Source organism: Sceloporus occidentalis, unplaced genomic scaffold (genome assembly GCF_023333645.1).
Source record: "Sceloporus occidentalis isolate IW3139 unplaced genomic scaffold, rSceOcc1.0.p SCAF_1, whole genome shotgun sequence".
NCBI lineage: Eukaryota > Metazoa > Chordata > Lepidosauria > Squamata > Phrynosomatidae > Sceloporus > Sceloporus occidentalis.
The window spans coordinates 315,175,620-315,190,533 of NW_028316981.1; the positions used below are offsets into that span (position 1 = coordinate 315,175,620).

At 40.5% G+C, this 14,914-nt stretch overlaps 1 protein-coding gene across 2 annotated transcripts in view; it reads right to left on the minus strand.

Moving 5' to 3' along the window:
* Positions 1-4,576: 4,576 nt before the first annotated feature.
* The window catches only part of KIAA1328 (KIAA1328 ortholog), a 313,917-nt gene continuing 303,579 nt past the window's right edge, over positions 4,577-14,914 (minus strand). For both annotated transcript variants that reach the window (XM_089497994.1, XM_089497995.1), the window contains one exon: positions 4,577-8,533. In XM_089497994.1, coding sequence (XP_089354120.1) covers positions 8,326-8,533 — 208 coding nt within the window. In that variant the 3' untranslated portion in view covers positions 4,577-8,325. The remainder of the gene's footprint in view (positions 8,534-14,914) is intronic.

Consider the following 14,914-nt stretch of genomic DNA (forward strand, 5'->3'; position numbering starts at 1 on the left):
TGAAAGCTACATCAGAGACACTTGCAGAAGTTGCTCCCTTCCCTTCCGCTGCAGATAAATATATTCTATTTAAGCATGAGGGGTTTATGACTTAAAGGTCAAGCAGGTGTTTCTGTCTGTCAGGTTTTCATCATGACAGCTTAGTGGATGGCATGTGAAATGAGGCTTTGAGACACAGAGGAGCAAAGTGGATCTGCCAGAGCAAATAAAATAAAATAAAATAAAAAAGGAGGGGAGATCTATTTGTGATCTGGACATGCCCAGTGCTCTCAAAATTAACTGGATCCCTAATTTGGATTTCATCCCCCCCCCTCATGTGATGAATATTCTATTAATATTCATCACCTTGTGAGATGAACCCAAGAATTTCTCGCCTGAAACAAAATTCCAGTCAGAAAATGAAGATTAAGTGAAATTTTGCCCTATTCCTGATCTTCCAAGTTCTTGGCTTGAGATAGTTGTGTTTCAGTTTGACAGGTCCTGACCAAAAAAAGGCTCTCTCCAGCTTACAAATGCAGGGATGACGGGGTTGCAAACAGCAGGGCTGGGGAATCTGAAGCCAGAAGCAGAGCAAGAAAGTTTGGTGAAATGGTCAAGCCTCCAACCTAGACTTGGATTCCAGTTCTTGCACAGTGGACTATAGTATCTCAATGAAATTGACAACATGGTATCCATCAGAGAAGGAGAAAAAATAGATAATACTGTGGGTTCTATCCTGAATGGCAAAAGTAAAACAGAGGATGAAGTCTATTTCCACTCTATTCTGTTTTGGTCAGACTTCACCGGGAATACAATGGGGCCTTGCTACTCACTGGGGCTTGATTTTAGGATCCTCCATGGATTCCAAAGTCCCATTAAATACAAAGGCATGGTGAAATGGTGTCACATATATAAATTGGCAAAATCAAAGTTTGATATATATATATATATATATATATATATATATATATAAAATATTTTCAAACCATGGATGCTTGAATCTGTGGATAAAAAAAAATCCATGGCTATGGAGGGCTGGCTGTATACAGAGGCACAGTGAAGTGGTGTCCCTGATATAAATCGACAAAAATGAAGGTTTGCATTTGGAATTTATATTATTTTGGAATATTTTCAAGCCATGGATGGTTAGGTCCATGGATACAAAATCCATGGGGACAGAGGGCCAACTGTACGGTGTCCAGTTCTGGGCACTGTAGTTCAAAAAGGATGTTGATAATTTGGAGCATGTTCAGAGGATGACCAAAATGGTGAAAGGTTTGGAAACTATAAAGCCCTTTGAGGAGTGGCTTAGGGAGCTAGATATGTTGAATCTAGAGAAGAGAAGATTAAGAGGGGGCATGGCAACCATGTTTAAATTGCCTCCTTACGGTTCCCAGCACATAATGGGGAAGGACAGCTCCCCTTTTCACCCAAAGCCCAGATCCGTGAGAGATCGGGACTATGTCAACACTCCCAGATAAAGTGATTTTTAAGTGCTGTAAACCTTTTACCGTTATTCTCCCTGCTGATGTAGTGAGCCATGTCACTTTGAAAGGAAATACATAACAGTATATTAAAGAAATCATGGATCTTCTCATTCATGTTTAAAACAAATTTATTACAATGTAAGAAAGCCTGAATAGCACAAATTTATTATGATGATTTAAGGCCTCGAGCACTCGAGCCTAAAAATGCCTCCCAATAAATAATTTTCCTTTGGAAAAACATAGCAAATTAATATAGTTTACCACTCTCTCTCTCTCTCTCTCTCTCTCTCATATATATATATGAAAGAGAGAGAAGAGCATTAAATCAATGCAACCCTGTATAAGTTTACTGCACCTCAGCCAAAGCTCAGCTGTGTCCCAGACTCTGGGAAAAGGATGAAAGACAAGAAAAACCCTCTTTTTTGTAAGATCCAGCTCAAGAAATGGCACCTGAAGGTGTAAGTAGTAGCCTTGGAAGAGTGGTCTTTCAGCTGGAAAAATGTCTGTATGATTTAACCGCACACACTCACACCCAGCTTATATTTAGAAAAAAAGAATATGTTATGTTTAACACCAGATGGGGGACTATGTAGCCCTCCAGATGTTGCTGGATTATAACTCTCAACAATTTAAGGCAACCAAACCAGTGGTGAAGGCACCTGGGAGCGGTCATCAACATCTGGAGAACCACACAATTAATTTAATATCATGCTTGCTTTCTCTTTCTCTCTCAGAACAGTGTCTAATACCAGTATCATATTGGCAGAAAGTACTTATTTTCAGTTCCCTAATTATGTCCATCATAGATTCGTGTAAAAAACAACAGCAGCAGCAACAGCTATACATGGAGCTGTATCATCAAAGAGATATTAACCATAAACTATATGATGATAATAATACAAAAGTTTACACAAAATAATGATAAAGTACAAATGAACTGGTGTAAAAGAACTGAAGAAAAAAAATGTCTCCTAGCTTGGAGATCCTTTTGGAGTTGATTTCTCAATCCATTTAATGCTCTCACCGCCCTAGAAAATTTCATTGTCATCAGTAAATTTGGTCACCTCTCTCTTTTCCCCTAAGTTCAGAGTGGATCTTGGGGAATCCATACAGTCTTAGTGAGAGAGCCTCAGATTTGCATAAACTTTGGCATGTGGTTGGCTGAACTGAGGAGTTTTTGGTCAAGGTGTTCATTTTTCTAGTGATTTTGTTGGCTGGGTCTTATTTCAGTTTTTTGTATATTGCAGGATCCGGAAGTTCCTTGGTTTTTAGTTTGTATTGTTCTGTTTCCATGACTATTGTGGCATTGCCTTTGTCTGCTGGGAGAATGATGATTTCTGGGCCAAACTGAGGTCCTTGATGGCTTTTCTTTCTTTTTTGGTTATGTTGCTGGGAGGTGGTTTTGCCTTGTAAGGAATCCTTGCTGTTTCTCCTCTTATCTCTTCCACTTCCACCTCTGGGAAATGGTGGAGTTTAGTGACTCAGGACTTACCTTTGCAGAAGTGTTCTCCCCTCAACCTATCTTCTTTGATAGTTTTACCTGTAGCAACCAGGTTCCACCGGTTTACCTGTACAGTCAGCCCTTCTTATACACGGACGTTTTATACACGGATTCAAGCATACACGGTTTGAAAATGTTCCAAAAAAGTATAAATTTACCTTGATTTTCCATTTTTTATAAGGGACACCATTTTGCTATGTCATTATATTTAATGGGACTTGAGCATACACGGATTTTGTTATACATGGGAGATCTTGGAACCAAACCCCAGCGTATAACAAGGGTCCACTGTAATTGCTTACTTGTTAATTGGCATGGTGTTTATTGGCTTTCTCCTGGGCCCCTTTCTAAAAATTGGTATTACTTTGTTTCTGAATTCATCTCTGAGGTCTTGTCACTCCTTTTTGCATCAGTTTCTCACTCTTTCCTTCAGGAGTAGAGATATACTACTATGAGTCCTGATGCTAGTAACACATTCTCTCCTCTTTTGGCATTCCCAGTTTTTCTGCTTACAGTTCTTTCACGCGTTTTCTTTCTAGTTCACTTTCTTTCTAGTTCAGGACTGGTCAGTTTCTGAAGGAAATTCATTTTTCAAATTTTGAATAGCTTCCTTTACACTATTATTATTATTATTATTATTATTAGTAGTAGTAGTAGTAGTATCCTGCTCTTTTCCCCGAACCGGGACTCAGAACAGCTTCATACTAAAGGAACAATACAATTAAAAACATAGAAAAGAGGTGCATGAAAAGGAATTAAATTATGACAATGTTCAAACAGATAGGTATTAAAAGAATAAAATACTTTATACATTAGCCATGCTGGGTGACCTCTTGGACTTTGTACTTCCTTTTCTGATCTATCTTACACCTTCTTGCTGAACCCCATTATGCAGTTTTGAGTAGGCCAGAAGTACTGAACAAATATTGCACGATTTCTCTATGTCTTTTCAATGTTGATGACTTGTTTTTTGTGCACAATTGTCATCTGATGCTGCAGTCTACCACTGATGACCATGAAGCCCATCCCTCCTTTGGAACAATATGTCACATAAAGTCAGCATTTGGAGATCATGAAGGAGAGCTGGGGAAACGCAGACTCTCTATGTCAGTTTGCACCAACATATGTGCAGTAAACAATGCAAAAAATCTTGAGTTGGGAAACAGCAGTATTCTGCTAAAAATCATGCCCAGGAACACCTTGTGTTTGTTAACTGGGGTATCACTGTATGAGCGAGGCCAATGTCTTGCAGATCCCAGCTTCAACCTTCTTGTGTCGAAGTTCTGAAGAAGCTTCAGCATTACCAACATTGGCCCAGGCATATAATATAATTCCACAGATGAGGTTAGCTTTGAATACGTACATCTGAAAAGAGCAACATTTCCTTCCAGCATATTGAAACACTGTTTGATCAACTGATGCATTGATGGCTGGGGTTCAATGCTGATACTAAAGCTGCAAAGCACTTTAAGACGTTTCTAAGGCACCTGCTAGTCTAGCCAGTTGCTTCAACCGAAAAGAGACACCCTGAACTTCAAATTCTGTATGAAGTCAGCCACAAAGGTGAAGAGAGAAAGTCAAGGAATAAAGCTCAGACAGAGAAGGAAAGGAGGGAAGAACCACCTTGATAATTTATTAAATAAAAACATCACACACATATATATTTAAAAGATCCAGTCGAGTTTAAAGGAACATTTACCAAGAGGAAACCAATGTAGGAGAGGGGTGTGTGATTGTTTTACATATCCATTCTTTACAAAGTGCATGTAGGGGTAAGGGAGATGACTGTAATAACAGGTGAGGCACCAACCGGCCATTGAGGCAGAATCAAATCCAAGGCGTAAAGAGCAATCTGACACAAGAAACAGGACTCCAAGACCACTCTGAACCCATTCAGAAATAGACATGGAATTCTTTCCCTTTTCACCCACCTCCATAAATTTAAACAGCCAGGAGCAGGACAGATTTCATTCCTAGCTACTTTTAAATTTTGATTCTCTGCTACTGTTTCAGTAGATGGGAAAAACAACGATTTCTGGTTATCTACAATGGTTGAGCTTGCTCCTTTTTAATTTGTTATCCAGGAATATCTTTTAATCACTTCAAGTATGTGATAATCCACCTACCTACCACTTGTGTTGGCTAAACAACGCTGTCTGCACAATCCTGCTGGTAGCAATGTGGGCTACATGGGAAAGAGCTGCAAGCTTGGTTTCTGGGGGATGGACATGTTTGTGGTTTAATGTGAATTTTAAAAGGCTATTCCAGAAACACCAGTTATGGTGCACATTCACCAAATACACGCACATGAAAATGTTTTTTAAAAAAGTATATTGAATGGCTAATGCACAGAGCCACCCAATTATCTTAGAAAACATGCACTGCTTGACAGAATACTGTTCAGCCACAATGCATCCTTTCCTCTTTTCCCATATTTGCCAATCAATGTACAGAATTCCTGGTTAATGCTGCTAACATGGGCACAGCAGCAGGTGTCTGTACACTTTCTCCATTTAACTCACATTAACGACCATATATGTTCCCAAAATGACAGCTGTTTCACTCACTGACTTTGTGAACTTCATAAAATTGAATCTGGAGTGCTTGGCCTAGCTGTGCAGGTGACCTCTTTGCCTGCTTATTTACTACATTTTTTAAAAAGTGCCTCAGTGACAGGTCTTTTCTATGGATGAATTTTAACCATCATGGATACTTTACAAGTCAATCCTTTGACAACATTCCTTTCAAAAGACACTGAGAGACAAGGTTTAATTTGAAATTAAAATCAACAGTGTTAAATGCAACAATTTATCAACATCTTTATAAAAAAAAGAACACCTAGATTTAATATTAAAAGAGATAAATATTGGCACCAACTAAGAACTGGAGATGAAAAACCACTCCAATATAGCACTCTGGAATGTAAATCCAAAGGCACCTCTCTTAAGGTTGAAAATAGTATTTTAAAAAAGGCAATCAGAATGATAACCTGGCAATCAGAAGACAACTAGAAATTAAAGGCAAACTATAATATAGTCCCCTTAAAGCTACCTTAAAAAACTGAATCCAGAAAGGAGTCCTATTTGTTCTGTGTCCTTTCCTTTTCTGTAATTCCTATGTCTAAATGGAAAGGACAGATATCATAATGAATGGACAGCAATACAATAATGCTGGCTAATGAAAGCAAGAGATACGTGACAGAGAAACATGGGCAACAAGGTTAGAAAGGGGCCTGATATGGACAAAAGCTCAAGAGCTCAGCTGATCAAATGGGGCAGACAGAAACAGAGGATGCTGGCGACTTCCATGTTGGGAGAGGGGCAGTGAATCTGTTCTGGGTTTTAATCTAAAGGAGCTATCCAAAGTGGTGAACTTTTGGGGTGGTGGTGGTAGGGTTCGTTACCTTGTGTGGCTTCTTTAAAGTTCAAGCTACAGCCCAGAGCAGATTTACCACCTATCTGCTATCCCTGCACAGAACACACTCGCAAAGTCTACAATTCAAGAGTTCATCATTTCCTACTTGATTTCATAATGATGAAGAGGACCTTGTGGCACATAATTTCATTTTGGCAATCCAGACCCACTTCTGACCCCTGGCAGGCTGGCTAAAAATAAAGCACAAATTCAAGAGCTGGGAAAACATGTTACTCCTTACAGAAGCTCCGAAGAAGGTTACTTTCTGCCAGTTTGGGACAGGGGTGGACAGTAAGGTGGGGACTGGGATCAAATTTCCACCTCACCCCCATGAGCTGCACACTCCTTCCAGTGACATGCAAAAATACTTAATTTTCTGGACAAAATGGTGAGCAGAAGTGACACTGTGTCACTTCTGGCCACCATTGTGAATGGAAAATGATTGAAAAAGGAAGTATCTGGAGGATTCAGCAGATTTAGGAGTGTGGGAGGTTGTTTGGGGGTTTGGGAGCATAGCTTTAGGGCAAAAATCACCTCCTAATGCACCAAAAATGAAAATGGAGGGGTTGGAGGTTATGGAAGCTACCAAGATGGGGCTGCATGGGGTCCAGAGGCCACACATTCCCCAACCCAACCTTAGAAGGTGGCAAGGGCTTACTCCTCTCCTGGTGTAAACCAAATATGTCCCACTTCTGGATGCTTACTCTTGGATGGGTGGGCACACAAGCAGATGTGGAGGCTAAAATCAGAAGCAGTAAAGGCACATGAGAAGGCATAGGTCACTCCTTAGCGCTGATCCTCTTCCCCTAGCACCCTACCCCCAAGTGTTACAAATACTTTCACGTTGTGCAAGAAGAAGAGGAATCCATAGCTGTGTTTCCTGGGCTTCAAGCCAGCAGCTCTAATCCCAAGAAAACAGGGAGACTATGCTGAAATTGACTGTCGATCCATAACCTGCAGGATCATTTTCTCCACTTCCACATGTTTCGTAAATAACCGAGCATGAAGCTGGGGAGCAGGGGACGTGGGGGAGCATCTTTTAAAACATGACTAATTTTAAGGCAGAAGAAGGAACATGCATTGCAAGTGGAGAGGGGAAATAATTACTGATTGCTCTTTATTTACAACATCAAGGAGTGGGTAGTGTCAAAAAAGCCTCAGTCACAGGAAACCTCAGTCTAGGAAATGGTCTCATCTTGTTACTCAAGTGCCTCGCATATGGAAGAGGGGAGAAAAGGCAGCGGCTGAGATTGCTAGGATACCTAATTTTGTTACAACTAAGTGCCATCTTGGTCAATATTTTGCGTCCTATGCAACCTTGATTTTTTTTTCTTAAAGAGGCACCTTTTGTAAGAGATTCATTAAGTGGAAAATATCTATTAGTGTTGAGAGGAGTTGCAGGTTACCTGCCTAAAAAGCACTCAAATGGTACAAACACAGGATTTGATGGAACACTCCAGAAATGCATTAGCTGTACGTATACATGGCACACTCAATTTTAACAGGCTACTCTTAAAAAGGAAAATTATATAGTTGGAATGTCCTTTTGTGTGTGAGTGCATTAGTGAGAGATGAAGCTCTAGCAAACCAGTTTGCAAAGCTAAAAAAAAAAAATAAAATAAAAAATAATAATGCAACATTATTCCTTTTCCACAACAGCATGATTATTTTTTTCTTTAAATTTTTTTTAACCTTGAAACAGTACAGAAAAGAGCTCAGAAATGTTTCATGAACTCTCTGCTTGGCTCATTCAAGAAGAGACTTTTATAACATGATTAGGAAGTTATAGAGGGGAAAACTATTGTGTTAATTTGCTAAAGGGGAGAGTGGAGACAATCATTCGTCAATCAAATAATTTAAAACCAATATTTTGACATGTAAACACACCCACATTGGAAAAGAAAGTCCTTAGATCTATAGAGAAAGTTGCAACTGCCAGGCCCATCAAATGAAAAAGATTTCCTCCAGAATCCGGCTTTCTTCCAGCTCTGCTGTCCTATGCTTGGCACTGGGGGGACTCCGATACCAACCGAGCCTCCTCCAGTTCCCACTTTCCAGCATGGGCCCCTTGTTGTGGCTGCGGCTCTCACTGTACTGAGGCTGAAGCACCGGGCTCATTGCGTCCACCAGATCCAGGAGAGAGGCCTCATATCTGGAGGGAGAGAAAAGAACAATTCTACTGAGCACATCTCCATCTCCACCACCCCACAGTGCAAAATTTACAAAGAAATTCCTCTTAGGATGAGCTTATTCCCATGCTGCAGAGAGGAGAGAATGACAGAAAGAGAGAGAGAAAATTAACCTGCTCCCAGTATGCCTTGCATTCCTGCCAAAAATGTTTGTTGTTATTCTTGTGTGCTTCCAAATCACTTCTGACTTATGGCAACCTTTTTGTGGCATGTATCTGCAGAGGGGGGTTGCCATTGTCATCCTCTGAAATTGAGAAAGTGTGACTTAGCCAAGGTCACCCAGTGGGGTTTTATGCTCGAGCAGGCAATCAAACCTTGATCTCTAGAGTTGTAGTCCAAAATTCAAACCACTGTAACATACTGGCTCTGCTCAAAAAATGTACTTTGTAGAAAATGAAAATTGGGTTTCCTACTTCCATTTGCTGCCATGCTCTCAAATTTCTGAATAATGAGGGCATACATTTCTTTGTTGTGCTCCAAGATATACCAAGGCTTTTCTCCAAAACTGGGACACAAGGCAGATTGCAACAAATGTAAAATAAATGGAGATAAAAGCACATACAGTTGGTCTTCCGTATCCACAAATTCAATCTTCATGGCTTGGAAATATATATATATATTTTAAAAAATCCAAAAAACAAATCTTGATATTGCCATTTTATATAAAGGACAACATTTTACTACCCTATTTTATATAATAGGACTTGAGCATCCACAGATTTTTATGTCCACATGGGGTCCTGTAACCAACCCCCTGAGGATACCAAGGGCCCTAAATGTTGCCTAGAGTTACACGGTTTTAGGAAAATAATCTTTTAATAAAATAAGCAAAATCACAAATCAAACGATTACAGCACCTCTGCAAAGTGTTTTACTTTCTCTTTTCTTGAAAATAATGATAAGGACTTAGTTGCATGCCTTTCTTTGATGGTCAGTATAGAATTCGCACAATACTGGAAAAACAAGACTGCTTTTACCAATCAGTGGTTGGTTGAAAAGAATTGTGTATCTAGCTCTGATGGATAAAGAGATGAAGTCAGAAATGCATGAAAGACACAAACAATCTATATTTTGTTACATTGTGGTTTGAGTTCTTAATTAGATCAATATTTCTTTGGATTCTTGCTTGCTGCCAGTTATTCATGTTGGCTTATGGAATAATATTCTGAACATCATGTTAGGTTATGGAGTAAGGTTTGTTTTGACATTGGGTTCCATGTAAGCAAAGTTACTGTTTTTGGTTTCTTGTTCTTTTCATTCAAATCTTTTCTTTTAAAAAAAATCAATACAACTTCACAAAAGTGCATTCAAAGAAGTAAAAGCATTAACAACATATTTAAAATGCAATTAAGTTACTCCTAAAATAAGAGGCATTTAAAACAAATGCATAAAGTCAAAAGATAGCTTCCACATTCTGCCCAATGCACAGCCCCTCCATGGAAGTAAGTTCCAGAATCTGGAAGCAGTCACTGATAAGGCCCTGTGTTCTCACTGAGCCCGTGAGGATGGCAGGACAGAGAGAAAAGGTCTTGCTCCCAAACCATAAGACTCAAGCAAAATAATATCAGAAGATATGGTTTGCCAGTTCATCTGGACCAAAGCCACAGAGGGCTTTGTAGGTTATAACCAGCACTTTGATTGGTGCTCACAAACTGATTGGCAGCCGGTGGTGCTCTTAAAACAACAAAATCTTAATGAGATATGTGCTCCTTGTAACCAGCTTCCAATAACAATTCTGGCCATCACAAGAAGGATGTTGACCAGCTGGAGTATTTCCAGAGAAGTGCGATCAAAATGGTGAAAGATCTGGAAACCACCAAGCCCTATGAGGAGCAGCTTAGGGAGCTGGGTATGTTTAGCCTGGGGAAGAAAGGGTTAAGAGAGGACAAGATTGTTGTTGTTGTTGTTGTTATTTACCTTCAAGTCAACCTAGACTCAGGGTGACCCTGTGAATGAGACATCTCCAAAAACCCCTTTCTTCTACTGTCAAGTAGCTCAAGTCCTGCAGGCTCAGGCCCATGGTCTCCCTGACTGAGTCTATCCATCTGGCATGCAGTCTTACTCTTTCTACTTCCCACCATCTATCCCAGCATCACTGTCTTTTCTAATGAGTTGTGCCTTCTTGTGAGGTGGCCAAAATACGACAGCCTCAGTTTATTCTTCTTGTTTAAATATTTGAAAGGATGTCAGAGTGAGGATAGAGCAAGGTTGTTTTCCACTGTTCCAGACATTAGGTGATAGTGTAAGATGCTCGTATTCTCAGGAGGAGAGCAGAGATGTAGCTATGTCCCTGGGACCATTATGGGGGAAAAAATCCAGTATTGTAGCCACAGCAAAACGTTCCTGATGCACAATGTATCTTGATATACAATGGGACACTTTCAGCAATGGGAGCCCTTGTTGTACAATATACTATTTAAGAGGCTTAGTGGACTTAGCGAACGTGAGTCAGCTGTTAAAAAGGTCAATGCGATTCTAGGCTGCATCAATAGTGCCTAGATCAAGGGAAATAATAGTACCACTGTATTCTGCTTTGGTCAGGCCTCACCTTGAATACTGTGTCCAGTTTTGGGCCCCACAGTTGAAGAAGGATGTTGAAAAGCTGGAAGGTGTCCACAGGAGGGTGACCAAAATGGTGGAAGGTCTAGAAACCATCAAGCCCCATGAGGAGCATCTTATGGAACATGGTATGTTTGGCTTAGAGAAGGAAAGGTTAAGGGGGGAGGGACATGATAGCCATGTCTAAATATTTGAAGGGATGTCACAGTGAAGATGGAGAAAACTTGTTTTCTGCTGCTCCAGAAACTAGGACCTATAGCAATGGATTCAAACTACAGGAAAAGAGATTCCACCTCAACTTTAGGGAGAACCTCCTGACAGTCAGAGCTGTTTGACAGTGGAAAATGCTGCCCTGGAGATTGGTGGAGTCTCCGTTTTTGGAGGTTTTTAAACAGAGACTAGATGGTCATCTGTATGGAAGAGGTTGGAGTGGATGGTCTTTTGGTTTTCTTCCAACTCTCAGACTTTATGATTATATTATTTTAACCTGGCTGCTGCCAAATGATCTCCTTATACAGTGGAACCTCTCCATACGCGGGGGATCCGTTCCGGATCCCGCCACGCTCAAAGCCGCTTATAAAAAGTCCGCGTATGCGGAGGCCCCACTGTAGTTTTGGACCAACTGAGGTTCCTGAACATTCTTCAAGGGCAGCCCATGTAGCGTGCATTATAGTAATCCAAACAAGATGCAACTAAGATGTGTGTCACCATGACTAAGTTAGATGTCTCTAGGAATGGGTGCAGCTGGCGCACTAGTTTTAGTCATACAAATGCAGTTCTAGCACCCAGAATTTTATTTGAGTTTTCAGATATATCAAAATAGAATATCAGCAGCAAATATATAAAAAGAAAATGTAAAAAAAGGGTACAGAGAAAAAAAGGCAGGTACAAATATAAAGAAAGAAAAGAAAACAACCCAAGAGAGATAAAAGTGACTTCCAATTTTCTCCTCAGCAGTTATTAAACCATATTAAACTATAATATCCATCAATACCTCTCTCATGCAAGAAAAAAAAAACGCATCAAGCTCCTCTACATGTTATGAATATTACTTCTCCAAATTAAATCTTTTACAATCCAAGATATAGTCCCTAACCGAAAGTCAATCAAACATTAATATACCGTATGTTTATTACTGAATATTAACAATCTTTATCTTCTGCTACTATTAGTCTTCCCTTCAGCTAAATCCACCATCTCTTTTTTGCTTGCTTCTCAAATACAAATGCTTCTATTAAACTTATCAAATTATGCCCCCCTCCCAATTTCCCTTCTGCCAACCTCTTGGGTAACATTGGCCGTCTCTCCCAATCAATCACAAAAACAAGAAAAGAATAAAAGTTACTATAACATTCCTTAACATCTTCACAGTTCTAGCACTCAGGCTGAAGGCTGGCACATTTCTCAACATATAGCTATTCTGTTGCTTCCATGGTCCTTCTGTGGCATTTACATGTAACTTTCCCCAAATGCCACTTTTGTACCAGTTCCTGAGAGTTCTCCTTGCTCTTCTGGTGGGAAATACTCATTCCAAACCTCCGCCTTTCTCTCCCCCTACGCAGAGGAAGGAAAACAGCAGATAATACTCCTGTTAGCAGTCTTTCGAATTCTCTTGGCTTTTACTAGCAAGAATCATAGAATCATAAAGCTGGAAAAGATCACAAGGGGCATCCAGTCGATCCCCCTGCCATACAGGAACACAGAATTCAAGCCCTACCTGGGATAGATGGCCTTCCAACTTCTCTTTGAAAACTTCCAAAGAAGGAGACTCTATCACTCTCCAAGGAAATGTGTTCCACTGTCAAACAGCTCAGGAAGTTTTTCCTTATGTTTAGGCCGAATCTCTTTTCCTGTAGTTTGCATCCATTACTCTGTAGCCTATTCTCTGGAGCAACAGAAAAAAAGCTTGCTCCATCCTCAATATGTCAAGAATAGTATAGCATCTCATGTCTTGGCATGATCCTTGCATGGGTCAAGTATGTCATGGAAAAATAAAACTTGTATTATTCACTCTTCAGAGTTGAACTCAACCTAATTTCCTCCTTTTGAAGAAGCTGGTTTCCTCACTTTTTCAGAATACCGGCCGCAATCTGCTGTTTGCATACTGCACCTCTAGGAAAGATCCCTGTATTTCCCAGTTTGCTAAACATGTGTACAGATTGTTGTGTATGTGTGAATGAAGACATTCAGCAATGCAGCCAGTCAATCACACAACAGTGTTGTATCCCTTTGTTCATTTAATTCTCTTTTGTCCAGGGCTTATGCCAAACACGAATAGGGACAGTTTTGGATTTTGGAATTTTTCAGAGTTCAGAATTCTGGATAAGGGACACTCAACCTGTATGTGAAAACTCCAGATTCTTAAGGTACCAGAGAAACCTGATGTGCTTTGCCTTGAACATAATCCCAAGCAACTGCCTGCAACACAATTCTCTATTCAATCCAGCATTGTGGAAAAGTTTCAGTGTACAAGACAATCACACAATTCAAAATTTGACTTGCCAATCATGGTTCAGGGTTAAAAAACAACACAGTTTCATGTATTATCAGTTTAGTATAAATAAACCAAGGTGTGAAACATGGGGTCTTCTGGTTGTTTGAGCCTCACTCCTACAGGACTGTCATGGGTCCTTTATTATAATGGATGTCTCCTGTTTGAGGGTTGAAAACCTTTTCCTTTTATATACTGAACAAGATGCCCCCAAATCCTATATTTTGGGGTGTGCACCCTTCATAAAGACAGAAAGGTATGCATCATGTAATATATGAATGCTAATTTTACAGAGAAACACATGACTAATTTAAGAATAACACAAACTTGTCAACAGCTACTTCCTGATTCTGGATAAGTATGTCCCATAAACTTTGGCTGTCCTTTATTGTTGTTTTGAAAACTTAGGCGCGTTACAGATGCGCACAAAGTACGCGCTCTGTGCGTACTAGGATTAGAAAGGGGCGTGCTAGGGTTAGGAAGGGTCTTACTTTCCCCACGCCCCATGACCCTAGTACATGCAGAGCGCATACTAAATGGCAGCCCCCGTCCACACAGGGGGCGCCATTTTGACATCTCGGACGCATAGCGTCCGGACATCGCAAGGCGGAAGTGACGCCGCGAGTGCGCGACTTGCACCTCGCGGCGCCACTTCCAGGTCCGAAGAAGAAGCGCCATTTCGGCACTTCTTTTTAGCTGCGCCAGGAAGCCTCACAGTTTGGCCGCTGGGGCTTCTCGGCGCAGCTAATGACGGCGGCAGCAGACCGCTCGCTTTTGGGTGGTCTGTAACGCGCCTTAGTAACACTAGTCATAGGTGGGTATAAACTAGTGGGACTATTACTTCTCTTGTCTTGAAACCTATGGTTCTATTAACACAAGCTTAAAGTGTTTGCTTTCTCTGCTGCAGCATCATACTGCTGGTTTATGCTCAGCTTATGATCAATCATAATGCAAAGGTCCATTCCACATGCAGCTCTGCCACAAAGGCAGAAATCTACACTTTGGACTATATACACTATATGAAACAGGAGTTGGTAATTAGGCAAGCACTGGAGCCATCTATCCCCTTATGCCCGCCCAGCAGACTCCACCAGTGTATCCATTATGCCTGAAGTGATATAATATCACTTATGGCTGTGAGTTTTACAGCTTTTTGGGGTCTGTGCTTGAAAATTTAAAAAAAAACCACTTGGGAGGCAGTCTGGAAGCATCTAGGGATATTTAGGAGTTGTACTTAGCCACATGTGGTCGATGGCCACACTTAGGCCACCCCAATATAAAACAATTAAGGGTG